Source organism: Ornithodoros turicata, chromosome 5, assembly GCF_037126465.1.
Source record: "Ornithodoros turicata isolate Travis chromosome 5, ASM3712646v1, whole genome shotgun sequence".
Taxonomy (NCBI): domain Eukaryota; kingdom Metazoa; phylum Arthropoda; class Arachnida; order Ixodida; family Argasidae; genus Ornithodoros; species Ornithodoros turicata.
Window position 1 is genome coordinate 76,796,065 of NC_088205.1, and position 22,734 is coordinate 76,818,798.

Genomic DNA, 22,734 nt, shown 5'->3' on the forward strand with positions numbered 1-22,734 from the left:
TTTTGGCCGAAAAATAAAAGTGCTCAGATCGAGCCATAATTGCGCGTGGGTACACAGCAGGAACTGCGCTTTAATTTTAGAGCAAGATTTGAACCGAAAATGGACCTTCGATTTTTGGACCGAAAAAACCCCAAGGGGTTAGGCTCACCTTTTTTTTCGGCCGAAAAATAAAAGTGCTCAGATCGAGCCATAATTGCGCGTGGGTACACAGCAGGAACTGCGCGTTAATTTTAGCTTAAAATTTGAACCGAAAATGGACCTTCGATTTTTGGACCGAAAAAACCCCAAGGGGTTAGGCTTACCTTTTTTTTGGCCGAAAAATAAAAGTGCTCAGATCGAGCCATAATTGTGCGTGGGTACACAGCAGGAACTGCGCGTTAATTTTAGAGCAAGATTTGAACCGAAAATGGACCTTCGATTTTTGGACCTAAAAAACCCCAAGGGGTTAGGCTTACCTTTTTTTTTTTGGCCGAAAAATAAAAGTGCTCAGATCGAGCCATAATTGTGCGTAGGTACACAGCAGGAACTGGGCTTTAATTTTAGAGCAAGATTTGAACCGAAAATGGACCTTCGATTTTTGGACCTAAAAAACCCCAAGGGGTTAGGCTTACCTTTTTTTTCGGCCGAAAAATAAAAGTGCTCAGATCGAGCCATAATTGCGCGTACGTACACAGCAGGAACTGCGCGTTAATTTTAGAGCAAGATTTGAACCGAAAATGGACCTTCGATTTTTGGACCGAAAAAACCCCAAGGGGTTAGGCTTACCTTTTTTTTTTGGCCGAAAAATAAAAGTGCTCAGATCGAGCCATAATTGCGCGTAGGTACACAGCAGGAACTGCGCTTTAATTTTAGAGCAAGATTTGAACCGAAAATTGACCTTCGATTTTTGGACCGAAAAAACCCCAAGGGGTTAGGCTTACCTTTTTTTTGGCCGAAAAATAAAAGTGCTCAGATCGAGCCATAATTGCGCGTAGGTACACAGCAGGAACTGCGCTTTAATTTTAGCGCAAAATTTGAACCGAAAATGGACCTTCGATTTTTGGACCGAAAAAACCCCAAGGGGTTAGGCTTACCTTTTTTTTTTGGCCGAAAAATAAAAGTGCTCAGATCGAGCCATAATTGCGCGTAGGTACACAGCAGGAACTGCGCTTTAATTTTAGCGCAAATTTGAACCGAAAATGGACCTTCGATTTTTGGACCTAAAAAAAAAGGGCAGGACACCTCCTCCCCCCCCTCAGAAAAATCCTAGATCTACATGCGGGTGCCTCGCTTGCAAGATTGCAAAATCGATTAGCTTGGGCCAATATAGGCCTCTCACATCCGCTAACAACCATCGTGAAAGGAAATACCACAAAAACAGAAAAAAAGTGCTTTCTCCTAACAGTTTATTCCACCAAAATTAATGAAAAACTAAAACAATTGCCCACATTATAGGTGCTGTAATAGCCGCAAGATAAGTTATAAAACGTCATCCCTAAATCAAAGCCTGACTACTGCATTAAAATAATCCTAAACTAGACATAGAGCTTCATCCCTTCAGCAAAGCTACTGCTCTGAAACCTGTTTTTCTTTGTGTTTTCGTTTTTGCGGATATATCAGCATTCACAGTCATGACTAGACACACACACCAGCAGCAGCCTTCTACTATACGGTTTTGAACACCCAATCAATAGCATCAGGCTCGTGTAAAAATTCCCAAAATAACTAATAAGTTCATTATTTACAAACATAAGCAGACACAGCAAATGCACACAAGGCTGCTTGCTACAGCAAAACACTACATAGTTAACCACTGAGTTAGCCAAGTTCAAGTTGACAGAGTTTCACAGTGTATAGAGATCCCATCTCTTGTCTGCCATCAGTGTTCAAAGGGAATTTGCATGTTCAATACAAATGAGTCTTATGAAATGGGGTCTGACATGAAAAACATGTCTAAAAAAACATTTACAGAGGTAAAAAAATAAAATAAAATAAAGAGCATGAGTATTCAGCATACACTTGTGTCATGCCACAAGCATTGTGGAGGAGATCTTTTCTATCAATTCGGGGATATCCATCAGGATTCAGGTGCATGAATGCAGATTTCTTCATAGTTTCACACTGAAGGGGCTCTAAATGGGTTACTGTTTGTGGGTCTCACAGGCTACTGGAAGCAGGTATATTCCGTATCCTTATGCATCACAGCCAAGTCGGAGCTTTGCTTGCATCACGTCGATTGGACAAAGAAATGTGGGAAGTGGCAGTTTCCACAATATGTTTGTTTTGATAACTGGATGCACATAATTGGTGACGTACCCTTGACGTTTTGCCCCCCTTTGCGCCCCTCCGACTCGGACGAAGGAAAGAGGGTGCCCTCCAAACTACAGCGCTACGCAGGCCCGGGCTTACCCAAAAACTTGAGCCCGGCCTGGCCCGGCCCTTTCTTTTTGTGGGCCTGGCCTGGGCTTGGGTTTGACCATTATGGGCCCGGGCCAGGCACGGGGCGTACACTGCCAGGCCTAGGTCGGATTCGAGTCTCTGTTTCCCCGCACGGGCTGGGCCAGACGGCTGCATAGCTAGCCCGCGCCCGGCCCCAAACCCGAAGGATTCTAAGTTACTCGGCACGAGCCCGGTTCGAGCCCTCTCTTAGTTAGCCACGGCCTGATACAGAGGGGCGGGCCGGATAGCCTTTAAATTTCTTCGGCTTGGGCAGAGTAACTTATAATCCGTCGGATTTGGGTCCGCTGCGGGCTAGGTATGCAGCGGTCGTGCCGGGCCTGGGCCTAAAAATATGGCCCATGGAGTGATCTACACCAAACTGGCACATTTATTCATGTTTCAATTACAAACGGTGCAACGGGTGATTCTAGTTCGTTCTGCATTATTCAAATGATGACGGAGTCTTTCATATCACAAAGAGATATTTTTGCAATTTAGTGCCCCTTTAAGTATTAAACATAATGTATGAATTTATGTGCTTATACCGATGCATCATGCACATTGCACGAGTGTCTCTCCAATGCATGTATAGCTCATCCTATACAAACATGATCCTTCCTAATGATCCTACATATTATCTTAGCACACACGAGAAAGGACAATCTTGTAAGCACTTCAGACACATAAACGGGTGGATGGCATTTCACTCTTATATGTTGTGGCTGCTAGGTCATTTATGCGCAGTGCCGCGAGAAAAATGCCCATCCAAAGCTGCATTTAAGAGGCATAAAATGCACGATGTGCATCATTTCTTCCTATCGTACAACCGCAAAACCGCGAGTGGTCACTTAGGGTCTTAAAAGCTCTCACCGCAGCCACAGGTAAGCGCTGAAGAAAATAATTTTTTACCCGTTCTCTTGATGGTCATAAACATCTCTGTAGTCGTCCCGAGTATCAATCACTATACAGTAGAATCTGGATGATACAAATCTCAAGGGGTAGCGTAAAAAAAATCGTATCGAAAGAATTAAACCAAAATAAAAATTGAGGCAAGGAAATAGACAGTGACTGTTCATTTTCCATTACTGTCGGTGAAAGCGGTCGGTCGTAACGCTTTTGGCAAATGCTGCCCAAATTCGCGAGATGATTCAGAGGCCCAGCACGTACGTGCTTTCCACCCGCGAGTCGCATGACAGTGTTCTAAAGCGAGCTCCTCCCATAGCACGCGGGCGTTAGGTGAAGCCGACTTGCGGAGTGGTGACGCGTAATGTTGCCAGAAGTTGTCCTAATATGTTCCCTCCGCGTGTTCTCGTCCCTGTTTTCCTAAGCCGGTGCGATGTCACATAGCTCCGTGGTTTGTTGTTGCGAGAGGGGGTAAAAACGTCAAAACACAGAAAAGGTGATAAGGTTCCGGGCCACGTAATCCCTTTGATCTTATCTCTTCCACCACCACCAAACGGAGAGTCAATGCTTGCATTGCGCAACATTAAGGGAGTTCGTGGTGAAGACCTCCCTCCCTTTTCCAAAGAAGGAGCAGCATGACTCGCGTGCTCTCGCATCACGGGGGAACGACCTCTGTCGCATCCTCGACTCGTTCGTATAATCCGTAAAGGCAAGATAACGCGTTCGGATCATCCGAACTCTAATACATGAGAAGAATAGGCATTCCGGCCGGAACCGGAAAGTATCCGTATCATCCCGAAATTCGTATCATCCGTGATCGTATCATCGAGATTCGACTGTACAAGTAGTGTCAATGCTCAAGCACGTATTATGCCCAAGCTCAAGTATTATGGCAGAGACATGACGTAACGCAAAAGCCACTGGAATGTGTAAGCAGGTATTACACCCTACTGAATGGAATGCAGTACTCCCAGGACACCATTACATGGTGTATCTTAAAGTGTACAGGTCTTTTTGAGTAACGCAAATCTAATGGTTGCTCATATTACAAGGGCACAGCGACATATAGCCAGACATCCAAGGTTCAGGGAACTCGATACGAAAACCAACCCCCTCTCTCACACTCTCCTCCCACCACGCTGATCCTGGGTGCGCCCACACACAGACCTGTGCATAAGATATGAGGTGACAATACCCCCCCACATATTTGAGACACATGCAACATGCAACACCATGTAACATGTAACCTAATGTAACCCCATCTTTCCTCCTTGAATTTGCACAATTTGCGTGCGTCTTCTCGTGACAGGTAGGCAAGGGCTCGGGCAGCCTTCCACCAGCTCCACGCTGGGCAGCACACTAGCTTCCGGCCGGACAGATCATATCCCTAAGCCGAAAGCCCCTTCAATTCAGCAAACAATGAGAGACCTTATCACATTAACTTAGACTATCATGCAGAACCTGATCTACTGCATCCTGCATGCTTGTTCCTTGCTTGCTAGTGTAATGAGGGTTGATGTAGAGGTCTACTGACTGGCAGGAACTGTTTCTATGTCTGACGTGGCCACGCTGCGACTCCTACAAAAAAATAATACAATTGGTACTAAAGAAACACCCACGTGCAGAAAAGCCATGTTTCAGTGTATTAAGAATACAGTAGAATCTCGATTATACGAATTTCGGGATGATACTAATTCTTTTCCGGTTACGGCCGGAATGCATATTCTTCCCATGTATTAGAGTTCGGATGATACGAACGAGCCGAGGATGCGACAGACGTTGTTCCCCCGTGACGCGCGAGTCATGCTGCTCCTTCTTTCGAAAAAGGAGGGAGACCTTCACCATCCCCATCACGAACTCCCTTACGTCATGTTGTGCAATGCAGGCAATGACTCTCCCTTTGGTGGCGGTGGAGATAAGGAATTACATGGCCCCGAATCTTATCACCTTATCTCTGTTTTTCTTTTACCTTTTTTACCCCCCTCGCAACAAGAAATCGCGAAGCTGCGTGACATCGCACTGGCGGAAAACAGCGACCAGAAGACGTGGAGGGAACCACATCGGGACAACTTTCTGGCAATATTACGCGTCACCATTCCGCAAGTCGGCTTCACCTAACGCCCGCGTGCTGTAGGAGAAGCTCGCTTTAGAACACTGTCGCGCGACTCACAGGTGGAAAGCACGTGCTGGGTCTTTGAATCATCTCGCGAATTTGGGCAACATTGGCCAAAAACGGAGACACAAAAGCGTTACGACCGACCTCTTTCACCGACAGTGATGGAAAATGAACAGTCACTGTCTATTTTCTTGCCTCAATTTTGATTTTGGATTAATTCGTTTGATACAATTTTTTTCCGCTACCCCATGAGGTTCGTATCATCGAGATTCTACAGTATATTGCAAAAGTGTAAATCCTTGAACAAAACACATAAGGATTGTTCTACAATTCAAATGCATGACATTTGTAAGTAAAAATCTTTCCAGACAGTTTCCAGCTCCACAACCTCTGCGGCCGGTACGGGAAAGTTTAAATGAATGTATATCAAAATATATAATAAATAAAGTATATAATAAAAATATATATAAATTTACAAAAAATATTTCCTGAAAACTTCAGGCTGTATACATAATGCAGGCAATTATAATTTCTAGTTTTTAACACTTGGGTCCCATCGACGTGTTTACCTACGAGAAGACTTCGGCCTCGCGGTACGCGTCCGGCCCGATCTCCTCCCGGACTTGTATCTCACAGGAAAATTGAGTCCATCGGGAGAGTATGTGAGGTAAACGTGGGACAGGTCCAGCTCGGAACTCTGCACACAGAACAAGATTGCAACACTGCGTTAGTCAGCCCAAGAACAACACTACGAGGTTCCTCGCCTCTCGTGCCCGTCCGTGGTCCGCTGATGACGTCTGTGTGCGCATGTTGTTGCCGGTGTAGGCGACACACTTGAGCTGCCACTCCCCGATGTCTTCATTCCACTGCACGGACCTTTCCAACAGCTCCTGAGAGCCAACAGACATTCGACTATGACATAAATTGCTCAGAACGGGTGTATCCCGTTTGAAACCATTAAAAATAATCTTTCAAAAATAAAAGCGTATGTACCCACTGTTAAAAATACATCTCCCAGAATATACGCTTAAAAATAAATGCACAAAAATAATCGCCGAAATATCCCCGTTTAAATATAAACGCTAAGGAATCCACGGGCAAGAATATATCGTTAAAAATAAATCGTTTCAGAATCCCCCAAAATCCACCCTACAGTTGCTAGAGTCATGTGGTATGGCCCAAATCAATGTGAACTGCAAGCAAGGGGCTTAACCTAACCTCACAGGACCAAAGTAGCCTAAACTATCCCAAACTAACCGAAACCAAACTAAACTAACCTAACATAACGTGATATAACCCGGCGCAAATTGCAATCAGTTCGCCTCCGTGCTAGATGGTGAGGGGATTTTGGAACAGTTTATTTTTAATGGTGGATTATTAGACGGTGATCTCTAAGCGGGGATAGTAAGCGGTTTATTTTAGGAGATATATTTTTAACCGTGTATTTTTTAAGCAGATTATTCTTGAATGTTTTATTCTTAAACGTTTATTCTTAATGGTGGATTTCGGGGACCTCCCGCTCAGAACTAAGGCAGGCAGGAAGCTAAGTGATACAGACGGTGCACACCTGGTACTCAGCCGGAATGAACGCGTCGATCACCAGCATGTTGAGGCGCAACTCTCGGCTGAGCTGTCGGATGTTCTCGAGAAGACCCTCGACCTCCCTCTGGTGCTCCTGTTGCAGGTCGGCCATCTCGGCCTTGGCGCTCATCAGCATGGTCCACACTTTCTTCAGCTTCTTTGTTTTGCCCGCTGCTTCTTCTTGCAAACTGGAGTATCGTTCTTCGATGTCAAGTCGTTCAGCCTGGACGACGAGACAAGAACCTTCCGCTACAATGCGCTAGCATCTTCTAGATCGGCCATGCAGAATTGTTTTTCAAACTTTCCGTGATTACCGTATTTACTCGCATATTTTGCACACCCCTGGTTTAGCACTAAAATGACAAGAAAAAAACAAAAAAGAATCGCGTAATTTGTGCACCTGCGTTTTCGCGCGCGGATATCTGGCATGCGCATCTCAGCAACTGTGGCAATTGCTATTCGTAATGCTTGTCATTCGTAAGTTATTGGAGTGCTTTTGTTTGATTTGCGGGTGATAATTTCGGGTGTGCAAGATACACATGGGTCATGGAAACTGCCCAAAACTGCTTTGTGAAATGCAGTGCGTTAAATTACTTGAAGCATCCATGCTTATGAACTCGTGCTACAGATACCGTTCTGCCAGTGATCCAAATCGAAAATTTCGCATTTCAAGCAAAGAAATGGAAGCGGGAATAAATAAGAGGAATGTGCAATGAAGCAATGGATTTAAAATGCAAATTAAACATGTTTGAAAAGAAGCAACTGGAACTGTACTGCAGTTATTATTGTTTTTTTTTTTCTTCCCTGTCCTCTACCTCTTTCTGCTGAAGGGCTTCCCTCAGAGCTGCTTCTTTCTGTCTTCTCTCTTCCAACTCTTGGGCACTTTCTTCAAGTAGCCTTTCCTGTTCCTCAGCTTTTTCCAGCAGGTTCTCTCCTCCCACAATTATCTTCTTCTCCAGGGCCTGAAGCTTCTGTGTCAAGTGTTCATGTTCCTCTCTACATTTCACAACAGGTAGAAGTTAGCAAATGTAACGAGGTATTTTGTCGCTGCCATCCGTACCTCGCTACCTTCAGCTGCTGTTCCCTGCCTTCCAGCTCCTGCACGAGCCTGTTTCGTTCCTCCTCTGCCATGTCCTTTTTCTCGGACAGCAATTTTTTGTCGGCGAGGATCTGTTCTTGAATCTCCCTCAGCTTCCCCTCTGAAATCGCTGCAAGAACAAGAAATTATCCTTTTTGTTTTATCCTTTATCTTTTTGCCAAATATCTCTGCACTGTAAAATAAACTGGGCTGCTCTCATGCGAACTTTGAGGATTATACGATGATAGCCTAACGAAAAATAAAAATAGAGGTGTTATGAAAATGAAAACTGCTGCAAAACTATTCCGGAAATCCTGGTCTTTAAAACATAATATTTCGCTAGTGCAGAAGAAGGATTCAAGAAGAGTGGGCCCAACAGTAGAGGTTCGAGCAGACCTTTTGGATGCTTCTTTTTCGCTTTCTCTCCATTCGCATCCTCTCCTCCGCTTGCTTCTTCGCTGCTCTCATCGAGTGGAGACTCCTCCATCCCTATGAGACAAAGAAAATTTAAAGAGCATTTAAATTTACAAATACTAAATTAATAAGATGTAAAGAACAAATAAATAAAGTTACAAATAGACACAATTTACAAATAAATACGATAAATAAATACTAGAGCTACGCGAATATTCGAAATTTCGAATACAAAACGAATATCTGATGTTATTCGAATGCTATTCGCAACCTAGTTTCAGTCTTCGAAAGTTTCGAATATATTTTCGAATACTACTGAAGCGAGGTATAGCTATCACCATTCTGCAAGTCGGCTTCGCCTCGTTACATGCAAGAGTTAGGTGAAGCCCACTTCACGTCACCGCCATTGTTCTTTTGGTGTGCGGCTCCATTCTGCAAGTCGGCTTGACCTCATTACACTCGAGCGTTAGGTGAACCCCACTTTCCACTGTTCACAATTTTCTGTGGTCTACAAATATTGTGAGCTCATGGTCAACACTGTACCCTGGACATTGCAGGTTCCAGTAAATATACTCCCAAATTCCAGAGCTATGTTCACTAACAGATGGAAATATGTGCAGTTTCTAAAAAAAAAAGTACAGGAAATTCACAATGTAAACATATGCGTATACGAAGAGGGGAGTCAAGTCCTGTAGATCACATAAACAAAATACAGAAGCCGACACTGAAGATACCTGAAGATACCTGAGGAAGCGTGGACCTCCACGCGAAAGCTTGTACAAATTAAACTTAAACAAAAATCTTCAGTGTCGGCTTCTGTATTTTGTTAATGTAAACATAGAAATGAGGAGATGCACACAAAGCAGGCTGCATGGAATATGTTGACTAACTCTCGGAAAAACTCAGAGAAAAATTGCGAACATCACAGCTGTTGGAAAGATTAAAAGCAGATTAAAGGATTAAAGATTCAGTCAAATATCATTAAAAACCCGCTTCAGCCCCACTTGGAGCGACCACCAGAGAGCGGATCTTGCATCTACTCGGCAGCGCCACTAGTACACACAAAAATAAGGGCAATCGTGAATGGGAACTCGCCTTCTTCAAGCTGTTTGCGCAGGTCTTCGATCTCTTTCTGAAACTGTCTCAAGAGAGCGTCCTTGGGGTCCTCATTGATGCGAGCATTGTTCTTGATGTTCTTGGCTCGATTGGCATAACGAAGAGCGCTTATGGTCTCGTCGTAGTTGTAGTCGGCCGGACCGATATTCGTGCACTGACAGTAGAAAGAAATGCATCACACAACGATCACTCATGCCTGACCGTTTAATCATATGTGCAACATTACAAAAAAAAAGAAAAAAAAAACGACGCGGTCACTGTCTCAATACTTGCCATTACTGTTTTTGCATTTCCCCCAAGAGAATCCTGAAGAAGCCTAGTCAGCTTGGAATTTCTGTATGGCACGTGAGTGCTTTTGCCATCGACCAGGGCAGAAATAACATTTCCTAGTGTGGAGAGCGACAAGTTGATCTGCGACGCTTCTTTCAGCCGTTGTCCCGAAGCGCCGGATTTGCTCTGCCTCTCGGAACCCTAGCAGAAGATTTAGAACATATCGTAGAAGATGTCTAAGACTGACTGAATGTTAGACACAAACAACTGCACAAAGCCCACTTACAGCCAGGTCAACCAAGTGAAGTTTGCCGACGTGAACGTGTTGCCTTCCGTCACCTCCTCTCTCGCTGCACTCAACAGTGATGCTAAAGATTGCGTGCGAACGCGAACTATGTGCATTCATGTTCGTTGCACCCACAGCTCCTAAATGAATGAAAAGTGAATACAATGTGTAGGAGTTTAGGAATAATGTGTAGTGAATGTGTGAAGTGCATGTGTAGTGAATAATGTGTAGGGGTTTAGAGTGTAATGTGTAGGAATAATGTGTTGCACAATATAGCGCAGATTTATTTTCAACGGTTATCACAGCGTGAGGACAGGTAATACTGCTGAAGAGCGCAATACTGGTCAGGAAGAAGGTTGAATTGAAATCTTGCATAAAAAAAACTTCATTTTTAAAATCGAAAAGCACATTTTTTCTGACACCAGTGTGAAGAAGAAAGAGCTCACTGTTTTTGTTTCCAAGCGTCATGATTCTGTCCAGTTCGTCGGCAGTTTTCACAACGCAACTCGAAAGCCCTTTCACATACACTCCGATGTCAGCCCTCTCCTTAACCTACATTGAATAAGAAAACACAGATTAGTACTCGGTCAAAAGTACGGTTCTGCTTTTTAGAAGCACGAGTTCTTATCGCGACCTACTAGATTATAACAACCATATCATATTCGGCAACCCCTATGAGGAGCCCGTCCGCACAATCCGCTAGGGGGTGCTACTCATCGGCCTGCGAGATCTGCGTCATGATTGGACAACGGAAATTTGAATTTTGAACGCGCAGAAGCGATTGGATTACCGTAGCAGACGACAGCAACAGCTCCTATGAAAACGTGCAGAATGATGATGATAATCAACTTTAGAAAGAAGCATCGCTCGTGGGACATCCGCCGCTCGTACAAAAATACTAAGGTAAGCAAAAGTACAAAGTATTGCAGAAATTAAGGAAACAATAAGCTGGCCGATGAGTAGCGCCACCGCTAGCTTCTAAATGCGGTGCTGGGAAGGGGTGCCTATGTCATGGCTGTTATGATCTAGTAGGTCGTGGTTCTGACACACCTCCAGTCGTGCACTCTGGTCCTTTGCAAGCAAGTCCCTCGCTTCTTCGTTGTAAATTTCTAGATATGACGCACGTACTAAAAACCTGGGGGAAATCGAGACTCGAGTTAAGAGAGAGAATGACAGAAGCCTCGGACGGCTGAGGACCTACTTTTTGTCGTCCTCAGCTTTCGCTATGTGACCGAAAATGTGTGCAAAGGAGTTAGGAATGATCCCCTTGAGCTCGGGGACGGAGCGGTCACCAACCATGGTGTAGGTTTTCCCCGTGCCCGTCTGACCGTAGGCAAAAATGGTGCCTAAAGGGGAAGAGGGGATGAATAATCCAGTGAACATGGGAACATAAGGACAGAGTCGATTTTATTTTCTCTTACCGTTGTAGCCTTCAAGCACGTTCTCAATTATGGGTCGCGCTACTTGGTTGTACACTTCCATCTGGTTCGAGTCTGGCCCAAATACAGTGTCAAATGTGAACATTTTCGGAGGTTCCTCCCGTGAGCCATGTGTGTTTGTGACTGTAATCGTGCCTTGGACAGGTTCGACCTAAAGGTGGGGATCAAACGAGCAAAAACAAAAGGTAAAAAACGGGAGAACAAAAAAAAACTGTCACAAAATTCCAAAGCACTTACAGTCACAATACTTTGACAGCCACTAGCTTGCTCCTTTTCGCTTAGAGGACGGCATCGAACGACGACTCTGATGTTTTCTGACACGCCTGATTTCGCCGACTGAAATATGAAAACATCCCCTTTCATGACACATAAGTTATTGGACGTTGTGTAACAATTGGGCTTCGATTAGCATGCGTTTTGAGAGCAATGAGTTTTTATTTTCGATTAGATACGTTCACTGACAAATACATCGTCCCGTGATCTCAAAATGATGATACAAATGCAATGAAACGCGATATATGCTGTATCACCGGCTGTGAACCGGTATTGCCGGTATCTGCTCCTGGTAACATATCGGCTCAAAGGTAGGAACATATCTTACCGGCATTGTTTTTTCCACGTTGCAAGTGTTGATGTACGAACTAGAGACCACCTAGCTGCGCAAAACAATGCGCTTTTTTCGCACGTACTGTCACGACGTCTCCATTCGGAAACCATCGACTTGTATCGATTCGTGACCGGGTTTACATGCAGAGTTTACTTCTGTGTTCATAGATGGCAGCACAGCCAGCCGCACAGCACAGCAAACACGATTCATGAACTAGTGAACCATAGAACATTGGTGAACATGGCTACTTGCATTCGTGTCATCCTGCAAGCTTTCTGATGCACAGCTGCGACTTGTCTTTGGTATGAGCTATGTCTGCTGTTGTCTAGCTAACACCTTTTTTTGTTCGGTCTGCTTTCGTTATCAAGATTTAACTTGCAGATTGAAACTGGGGTTCGATTCGTTCACTGATGACCTGCGGTATTCGATTCGTTGTTGAAATATAATAAGCTGATTATTTCATATCAATATATATTCAATTCATGGTTCTGATATTGAAGGTTTTTGCTATTAGTGCACGCTAACAGGCACCGAAATAATTGTGAAATGTGTAACTAGCTGATTAAGCGAAATTTCGAATCGTTGTGGATCACTGAAAAAGTGGGCACGAATTCTGATCTGTGGAATCAAATCAAAACTCGGTGGGTCAAGAAAAAGCATGTTCTGAGCAGGATCGCACCCCGTGCGAAGTGATTGTGATTGTAAAGCTCCTCATCAAATAGCCCACTTACTTTTTGCAGAAAAAGAATGCCAAATCGAAGGTCCGGCGGCCGCGGTCGCGGACGCCAGCAGCAGTCTCCCGACGAAGTTGGGGCATGGCTCTCAAACAACGTTGGTCCCCATCACGGGAGCTCTCAAAACGGCATCACCCGCCAGCATGAGAGGAGAAACTTAACCCTTCACGGTGGTAACACCGATACAGCTCCAGTGGCGAGCAGGAGATTTGATGAAGCATGCAGACAAATTCAGGAACAGTCTAAAAAGTTCTTGTTGGACACAGAAAACGCAGAGTCGTCCTCCTCCTCCGAAGACGAGCTCGAGACAGAGAAAATTCTGTCTAAGGTCATCAACTCTTATGCTGGTACCAAACTTGTTACTGTCTCTCCACTGCTCTCTTTTGTACGTTCTGGTTGTTTTTCACTGTGTCCAATCTCGTGCAGACATTCATCAGGGAGAAGGTGACCTGAGGAAAACGGTACAGTTTCTGACAGACAATTTGGTCTCTGGTGCTACTGTCTGTCTCGTGTGCATTGAATCTGTCAAAAGAAATGAAGCTGTGAGTTCTATTAGCAGTATCTGGATGCTTACTCATAGTTATTGTTATTTACTGTGACCCAATAATTGTTTTTTTTTTCTGTCCAGGTATGGTCTTGCAACGGCTGCTACTGCATCTTGCACCTTGGCTGCATTCAAAAATGGGCCAAAGATAGCACATTCCAGCAGACGTCGACGCCCGACCAGCCTGCGTTTAGTTCGCAGTGGAACTGGTAAAACTGTGCAGAACATCCGTAACTTTTAGAGTGCCACTGCGGACTAAAAAAGTAGTCATTCTATTTCATATTATAAATCAACCTCGCTCGTGCAGTCAGCTGTCACTGAACACTTCCACAAATTAAAAAAAAAACACACAAGATATCAGTTGCGAGTTCTTGCATCCGTCTCCTAGCAACAGCACACACACTTTCCCGGTCTCCGCTCTCCGCCTCACGTTGGAAGTCTGCAAGCAGCTGTGGCAAACAGACCGAAATCGAGGAGCACTGTTGCCAGACGCATGGCAGATTCGCATCCTATGACGTCGCGATTCACAAAACTAGAAATTTTATGATACTGTACTTCCATGTCATAGCCAGCAATATTTTGGAAGAATACATTTTGAGACCCGTGGATTGAAACAACATAGGTTTCGTAGGAATCTGAAGACACTAGATTTAGTCTGTGGTGGCACTTCAATGATCTTGCCTTGGGAAAGGTAGTTTAGGTTACCAGCGTTGTTGTTCTCGATTCCGTTACGTTTGTAGTACGGTTTTTGGTACCGCCCCACCCTCTTGTTGTTTTCCTTCGTATTTTTTTAGTTGGCTTTGAGACCATGATAAAACTTAATACCTCTACATTTTTTCTGAAATCTATTTCGAGGACTTTAGGGATACGTGCACACAACGGACAACATTTGTTCAAAAATATACATGCGTGGTTTCTTTGAACAGCTAATATAAGCATGGTTTTCACGTATGTTACTCACGCTTGGAACTTGTAAGTCACTATAAGAACTATGCTTCTTTGATTTACTATATACTGTTTACTTATATGCTCCAGTTTGATAGTTGATTTTAGTTTAGTTCCTCAGTTAGTTTCAGTTTGCTTTATTTAATAAATTTCTCTAAATGATACTGTAAAGGATTGTAATAATTCAGGCCCTGCAGTACCCGAAATATTACCGTAAATTATTTTAGTTTCCGTTTCAGGTATTCTGAGTGTGCGATATCCGTTTCTGTTACCGTTACCCGCTGTATTTCCGCTATAATACTGTTTCCGTTTCTGTTACCCTCCCCTGCTATATTTCCGCTATAATACAGTTTCCGTTTCTGTTACCTTCCCCTGCTATATTTCCGCTATAATACCGTTTCCGTTTCTGTTACCTTCCCCTGCTTGCCCTATCTTACCCTGAATCTTCGATCTTGAAGATCGAATTCCAAAGAACTACGCAATTAACCTTGTTCCAGCCCAAAATGCCGCAAGGGGTACAGAGGCACGGAGAATTTGTCCAAGTACCTGTGTTTCTGCGGAAAAGTGGCCGACCCGGCATTCGACCCGTGGCTGGTGCCCCACTCGTGTGGTCAGATGTGCGAACAAGACCTGAAGCCGTCCTGTGGTCATCGTTGTCTCTTACTTTGTCATCCAGGTTTGTAGGTGTACTACCCCTCAAAGGTTAGTAGCATGCCGCACGTAATTATGTGTCCCACCTTCAGGACCCTGTCCGCCATGTCCCAAGATGGTCCGTTCCACTTGCTACTGCGAGAAGGCCACTCCTCAGCCGAGACGCTGCGGGTCGAAGCTCTGGTCCTGCGGAAACGTCTGCAAGAAAAGGCTCTCGTGCGGCCAGCACAGCTGTGAGCAGATCTGCCATGGCGGTAAAAAAAAACATGTTTTCATTCGGAGAGAAGATGTCCAATTACTAGAGTATGTCGGGAATTTATATGTATCAGTGTGTCTTATCTGTTGCAGGAGAATGCCAGCCATGTTCGAAAGAAAGCAGGCAAAAGTGTTCCTGCGGATCGAGCGTTCAACTGAGGCCGTGCGCATCTCCGCGGTGGCAGTGCAACAAGGTGAATTATATTTTGGTAAACTGTTCGAATAAAGTTTCCTCTTGAGTATGCGTAGGTTTATTGTTGAAGTATAATTAAAGCATGTGTTGGTATTCGGGTTTTATGTTTTTGTGAAATTGTGTGTGGGGGGGATTTTTTTTCAAGTAAATTTTTGAAGTGAATATTTATAAAGTAAAGTAATTGTAAAGTAAAAATTATAAAGTATTTGTAAAGTAAAAATTTATAAAGTAAATTTTTTTTAAAAAATTTAAAATTCTTAAAGTAAAGCGGGGTAAAATTGGGTGATATCGAGTGAAAGTGCTTCCCACATTTCGGATGAACACGAGCCACTCAGCTGAATGCACAGTGCTCGGCGTTTTCTGGTTCCTGTACTGGAAGCTGAATTTGCATTTCGCAAGTTCGTATGGGACTTTTTCAGGTCTTACTCTGAGTGATGATTTACCCTGATGCAAATCGCGGGGTAAAAACGAGTTTTACTGGATTTAACCCTAAACCACAGGGCCCTGAGTATACCTTATCTAAACGCGACTAAAATTCCTACGCTGTTCCATCACTTCAGGTGTGCGGTCGGCCTCTGTCATGTGGACATCATTCCTGTGAGGTCATCTGTCATTCCGGATCTTGTGGGAGCTGTCCAAAAGCTGGGGCCAGGTCATGCCCGTGCGGAAAATCTCGTGAGACAATATCTTGCATCATATATTGCTCCGTAACGTTGTCGCACACAAAAAAAGGTGGAACTCTTGCCCGTTGTGACATAACACTTGTGCACAGAAATATGCTCACATTTTTCTGCAACACAAAGCTGTTTATAAGCAATGTCACACGTGTTAACGTTCTCAGAATCTCAGCTGCCCTGCACCGTGGACGTTCCTCCCTGCGGCGACACCTGCGACAAGACCTTGGAGTGTGGTCTTCACAGGTGCAGTCAACGGTGTCATACAGGACCTTGTGGAAGTGTACGCTCTTTCCTTCTCTTCGTTGCGTTTTTTTTTAAACATTTTCGAGCGCCGTTCTATCTGTCCGCAGTGCCTGCAGATGAGCGTGAAACGTTGCCAGTGCAGCGCCCGAGAAAAGTCTGTGCCCTGCAGCAAGCCGTACTACTGCGAGACAAAGTGCAAGCGTACGCGGGATTGCAGACGACATCCCTGCAATAAAAAAGTGAGAATTTGGCTAGTTATCTTGTTAACGTAAAAGCTGTAGGGATGAGCATGACCGAAGTTTTTGAGACGTCTGATAGGATACATAGAAGTAGCGGCATGGATCATGCGACACATTTGACCGTATGGTATTGAATGGGTAAATTGTTCTCTGAAAGTTGTCGAATTAACAAGGTTCCACTGTACATGGGGTATGAATGTAGAGCCTGAAGTTTTTGGGAAATATTTTTTTCAAAATTCGGGGGTAAAAATTGGGTAAATAAGCGTGTGCACTAAATTTACGCGAATTCGGGTGAAAAAACTTCCATTACGCTAAAATCGGGGAGTAATCGTCCTCAGTTATTCAAACTAACCGTAGCGGTTTAGTACAAACGGTGATGCAGCTACATTTTTCTGCCAAACAAGTAAGATGGTGCATACCAAGACATCCCAGAGAGTGCAATTTGCCGGGTAAAAATCTGGTTTCATCCTAAAAAGGACACCTTCAATTCGGGGAAGAATCGGGTAAAACCCTAAAACTTCAGGCTCTAGGTATGATAGTCCATTTCTCATGCAAGAACATCTACACATACGCTCCATTCAAAGCGACTCTCTGGATTCAATACGTGGTTGTCACCGAAGAACTTAACATTCCTTTTCACGCTATTTTAATTCTTCGAAAATTTCAGTAGCTTCAGTACGCTTAAAGGACTGATATGTACTTTAGCAAGTGTTACCGTTGCACAGATGACTCCCGATCTTTTCAAATTTACAGTGTTGCAATGGCAGTTGCCCGCCATGCGAACAGCCCTGCAACCGGATGCTCGCCTGTAAAAATCATAAGTGTACCAGCCGCTGCCATCAAGGCAAGTGTTATCATTAGAGCCTGAAGTTTTCGGGAAATATTTTTGTCTAAATTCGGGGGGTAAAAATCGGGTAAATAAACATGTGCACCAAATTCATGCGAATTCGGGTGAAAAAACTTCCAGTATGCTAAATTCGGGGTGAAATCAGGCTCAGTTACTCAACTAAATGTAGTGGTTTGGTACAAGTGGTGATGTAACTTAATTTTTCTGCCAAACAAGTAAATTAATGCGTTCCTACAGACATCCAAGTGAGGGCAACTTGCCAGGTAGAAATCGGGTTTCACCCTAAAGAGGCAACCTTCAATTCGGGGTGCAAATTCGGGGGAGAATCGGGTAAAACCCTAAAACTTCAGGCTCTAATTATCATTATCATAACAGCAAGGACGGTACATGGAACGAATTTTCAGGCCCATGCTACCCTTGCCACGAAAAGATAGACCTGTCATGCCGATGCGGTAGTACAAAAGTCAGTGTACCCTGCGGCAGGGAGAAGGTAGCAAAGACTCCCAACTGCACAAAGCCCTGCATGTGAGCGACACACTTTTTCCTTGCTCGTAACAGGTTCGGGAATTACGGCACTCCTGATACGTTTGCCTTTCAGGGTCCCACCAGATTGTCATCATCCACAACGTCTGAAACATCCCTGTCACAACGGTCGTTGCCCTTCCTGCGGCCAGAAATGTGGGAAGACTCTTTCCTGCGGCCACGTCTGCTCCGCAACGTGTCATACTGCGGTGTACACAAAAATAATCGAAAATCAGGTAGAAAACGATGTTTACGCAACCGAAGTTCAACTGTAGGAGACCAGGACGCGTCTCGTGACATACTGCACCTTTAAAGAAGCAGTAAAATGCCCCTCCATTAATTTTTCGTTTTTCTACAAGTAACAAGCAAGATCTCTCGAAGAAATAGTGAGCGTAGCTTACCTGCAGCGCATGTGAGAAGGGCATTGTCTACACACCTTCTAGAAACCCTCTGTGCATTCATAGAGTACAAAAGTGAACAAGGGATGTCGGGGTCACTTGGTGACGTTCACAGTTCCTAGACAGTCGTAGTTAAGGTTTTCTGGTGAGGCAAATTCGTAATTCCACGGCACTGACTCGTATATTCCGTGATTTTCTGCGGCGAGCAGTCAAAGGCTGCTTGAAACGGGAAATACTTTATTTTCTTGGATAATGGATAATCTTGGATAATTTTATTCAATGTGGGAACAAAAGGCATTTTATAAAATTACATATTCAAAGCACTGTTGTAGCTCAGCATTATATACACGATATCTTGTGTTCTCCTCTGTTGCCTTCAATCATTTTATACCTGCTGAATGATCTTTCAGCATCTGCAGAGTTTATAGGGACTTTATGGGAAGGAGTTTACAATACATGTCCTGGGGAAATTACATCTTTAGGACACCCTTTTTTGTTCCAGGACTGTAGCCATTATTTAAGGGTCTGAACTTTTTGAAGGCAACCTCCCAAATCAAAATCCCCCACTGCCACCGCTAAAGCGCACACGGGAGGGACACCGCCCCTTTCTTCAGGCGAAGTGTGCACAATAAACTTGAGCTACTGTTAAACTACAATCGCTCCGTGTTTGTCCTGCAGCATGGACAATTTCGTAAAGCAGGCTTCACCTCATGCAGGGAAGGGTCAGGTGAAGCCAACTTTCGGGTGGTGTCATTCGTTTCGGCGAATAGTCGAATATCCGGAGACCCAAATATTGGGTATTCGATTCGCGAATGGAATACTTCGAGTGATTGATATTCGATTCGAATTCGAGAACTCTCATATCTGCACCCCCCCAAAAATAAGGGATTCCGTGAAATTTCGCGGAATCGCGGAAGACTGACTGCTTTAGTCATAGTCCCTGTGCTTCTGCGCGTGAGAGAAGGTAGAGCGTGGCGAAACCACGTGACAAAGTGTCCGCCAGGAACTGCGACAGGGCGGACACTTTGTCACATAGTTTCTCACATTGCAGCAATGTGTGTGTGCGCTTGTAGGCCTCCCTTCAAGAATCCCTTCATAGGAAAGGCCACGTGTGTTGGATGTTGGGTCCTGATAGACAACTTGATGGATGAAACAAGGGCTTGGAGCCACATTAAATGTCATCTCCTTGCTCCTTCAAAGGCTAAAAGAGCTGGACCGTGGGAGCCCCTGCCAACAGCACGGTGGGATTTGGTCACTAAACCTTGCCCTCCTTGTCAGGTACCCATGGAAAAGGAATGCAGGGGCAAACATTCTGTAAGTTTTCTTGAAGATGTTCGAGCATATATGAGCTTCACCTGAAGCTAGGTGTTTAAAAGGATTGTCCACGTCGTCTAGATCCAAAGCTTCCCTTGCTCCGAACTACGTCCTTACTCCTGCGGCCGAGACTGCGGAAGGTTACTGGCGTGCACGAATCATAGGTGCTCTGAGGAGTGTCACGTGGTGGAGGAAGCCCCAGATGCAGAACATGTGAGTCTCTCACTTGCTATCTTGTAGTACATAACTGCTTTTCATACGTCGAAGGCCTTGTCTGCACTGTGGCAGCTGACCAATCCTGCGGTTTCTCCAAAGTGTAATTGAGTTAAACATGTCTAGCAGGAACGTCTCACTGCAAGCCCTTTTACTCTAAATCAACATTTTTTTTAATGATACGTGTTTTTTTTTGTCGCGAGAGCTGGAAGCGGAGCAGGAGAATCTCAACAGCTTACGTGTCTGTCTGCCAGGGTGATCACATATTCTCCGCAGCACACCACAGACAATTCCACGGCAGGAACTACCAAGGCGAACCATTAAAGATAATAAAAAAATCATTAAATCATCGTTGAGGCCAGGTGAAAAAAGAACGTTGCACTTACGTTGCTCTGCGCGGGAACTTCAAACTGTGCGATCTCCAGTTTACAGTGTTCCGCAAGACTAAATTCCTCGAGTGGCAAAATTTATTTATTGTCGACATTATAAATGTCGATAATAAAAATCGGCAAAGTGTGTGATTTGGTAATTTATGGAATGCACAGCACCCACAGAAACAAAAATCTATAAATTGCTTCATGGAGAGCAAAGTATCCCTTTAATGTGAAACAGAGATTAAAATATGCAAGCATCGTGCTCATGAAAATGTGTTATATTTACATTGACAATGCTATTACAGGCGGGAAAGAACTGCAGACCCTGTGAGGAGCAGTGCGTCAAAGCGCGAGCAGACAGCTGTGTTCATCCTTGCACCAAGCGTTGTCATCCTGGTGCTTGCCCACCGTGCACCCAGTATGTAACTCTCGAAATGGTTGTGTGGTCAACGCAAACATAATTATATTCTCGCTTCAAACGCAACCAGATACGTCAAGATGAAGTGCCACTGCGGACTGAACCTGCTCTACGTCCAGTGTCACCAGTGGGCTTTGGGCTCTGAGGAGGACAGACGTCAGCTTCAGAGCTGCAAGAACCGTTGTTGTAAAGAGGTAAAACCTTTTGTAAGCCTGGTGTTGGATAATTTTAACAATTAATTTGATTTGCAACTACAGTCGCCGTCTGATTTTTCGGACTCGGCGGGGATCGCGCAAGAGTCTGAATAATCGAGCCGTCCGAAAAAACGAATTTTGCTTCAAAATAAACGTTACTAAGCCCTAGTAGGCTGGAAAAATTTGTCGATGCTTTCCTAACGCGCTTCTAGCTCTGCCTGATAACATCAGCTTCTATTTCCCGAAGCGATATTTCGTCACTGTAAGTGCACCGAGAGAGGCACCGCCGTCATCAAGTCCGTAAGTCGGCTTCACCTAACGCATGCGTGCTTCAGGTGAAGCTCGCTTTACAACGCTGTCGCGCGACTCGCGGGCGGACAGCACGTGCTGGGCCGTTGGCCAAAAACGATTCAAAAGCGCTACGAGAGACCTCTTTTACTAAGAGTAATGGAAAATCAACAATCATCACTGCTTTTTTTTTCTTCAATATTGTAGTTGGTTGATTTCTTTTGATACGAATTTCATATGATACCAATGTTTTCTGTCACCCCATGAGAGAAATTCGCGGGAAACATAGTCCGAAATATCGAGCGACGGAGCTGCGCGGAGTCCGAAATTTTGGACGTTCTTATACATCATCTCAATGGGACCCGCGGCCGTTCCGCGAACGAGTCCGAATAATCGAGCATGTCCGAAAAATCTGTCGGCGACTGTAATTCGATTTTTCTGGCCCTTCTGGTTTGAAAAAGCTCGGTTTGGGAAACAGTAAGAGGTTTGCTTTGTTCAGGTGCAGCACAAAGACACATACTAGTACTTCAAAGATGATGGTCCAGCTCTGCATTGTGAACTGACAAAGACACCGAACAACAAACACAACCTTGTTTGTAGGTGTAAAACGAAAGTGTTTTCGTAAACACAGCATTTGAGACGTTACAAGTCAGTGAGATAGGTGCATGTGCACGCTGCCCTTTATAGCCCTTATAGCGCTCCCTATCCTTGGGGCAAAGTGTTCCAACAAGCTAAGACATCGCTCCAACTGTCTCACAATGTCAATTTTCTTGTCAAATGTCATTCACACAGTTGGAGTGCAGCCACCGCTGTCCAGTGACTTGCCACGATGGCCCATGTCCACCCCGAAGTGTATGCAAGAAGAAGGTGTCCCTCAAGTGTCCTTGCAGAAGGATCAAAGTGGAAGGGTCCTGCAACGGAACAGAGCCACCCACGTGCGACTCAGAGTGTGCGGCTGCCAAGAAAGCTGCCGAGGCGGAGAGATTACAAAAGGTAACGTCCAAACTGTCCTAGTAGTCCGTGTCGGAAGTCCCGTCGTCACTTACGATTCGTCGTGCTCTCGTAGGAGCTGGAAGAGCAGAAAGCCAGTCAAGACAACGAAGCGGAAATAACTCCGCTGGAATATCACCCACGTAGGAAACGTAGAGATCGGCGCAGGCACGAAGTCGTGGAAGAGGACGCTAGCTTCTGGGTCAAGCACAAGGTGCTCTTTGGACTTGCCACCGTCTGCACAGTCTTCGTAGTCGTCGTGGCTTATTACGTCAACTGAAGATTTAGCTTTTTTGCATATTTGTACTACTAGTAATATATTCCTACGAAAGAAAATAATAAATTGCTAAATGAAACTGAGAAGTAAGAGTTTTTTTGTTTTTTTTTCAATCCTAAAAGTGGAATGGCACTTCTACTCCGGTAATTATTGTTCATGCTCTCGTGCACTATCTGTGATGCCAGACGTC

The 22,734-nt window shown here is 44.5% G+C and overlaps 2 protein-coding genes across 4 annotated transcripts; one reads left to right on the plus strand and one right to left on the minus strand.

The window, feature by feature from the left end:
- Positions 1-1,368: 1,368 nt before the first annotated feature.
- On the minus strand, positions 1,369-12,463 carry LOC135394864 (kinesin-like protein KIF3A). Of its 2 annotated transcripts, none has more exons than XM_064625897.1 (16): positions 12,223-12,463; positions 11,859-11,957; positions 11,604-11,772; positions 11,384-11,528; positions 11,233-11,317; positions 10,629-10,734; positions 10,183-10,322; positions 9,900-10,097; positions 9,606-9,780; positions 8,493-8,585; positions 8,079-8,226; positions 7,834-8,014; positions 7,005-7,241; positions 6,202-6,327; positions 6,011-6,134; positions 1,369-4,899 (listed from the first exon to the last, which is right to left on the minus strand). In XM_064625897.1, the coding sequence occupies exons 1-16, from the start codon at positions 12,226-12,228 to the stop codon at positions 4,871-4,873; spliced, it is 2,061 nt and encodes a 686-aa protein (XP_064481967.1). In that variant the 5' UTR covers positions 12,229-12,463; the 3' UTR covers positions 1,369-4,870. The 2 variants fall into 2 exon arrangements, with proteins under 2 accessions (XP_064481967.1, XP_064481966.1); XM_064625896.1 differs by having other exon boundaries at positions 6,007-6,134; positions 12,223-12,462.
- Positions 12,335-22,630, plus strand: LOC135394863 (NF-X1-type zinc finger protein NFXL1-like). Of its 2 annotated transcripts, none has more exons than XM_064625894.1 (19): positions 12,335-12,530; positions 12,969-13,309; positions 13,389-13,504; positions 13,591-13,715; positions 14,949-15,127; positions 15,195-15,356; positions 15,451-15,551; positions 16,111-16,225; positions 16,392-16,507; positions 16,578-16,709; positions 17,463-17,553; positions 17,961-18,081; positions 18,155-18,314; positions 19,677-19,790; positions 19,872-20,003; positions 20,683-20,795; positions 20,866-20,989; positions 22,070-22,270; positions 22,344-22,630. In XM_064625894.1, exons 2-19 carry the CDS (start codon positions 12,976-12,978, stop codon positions 22,545-22,547), a joined length of 2,640 nt encoding a protein of 879 aa, XP_064481964.1. In that variant the 5' UTR covers positions 12,335-12,530; positions 12,969-12,975; the 3' UTR covers positions 22,548-22,630. The 2 variants fall into 2 exon arrangements, with proteins under 2 accessions (XP_064481964.1, XP_064481965.1); XM_064625895.1 differs by lacking the exon at positions 12,335-12,530 and adding an exon at positions 12,573-12,648.
- Positions 22,631-22,734: the final 104 nt, after the last annotated feature.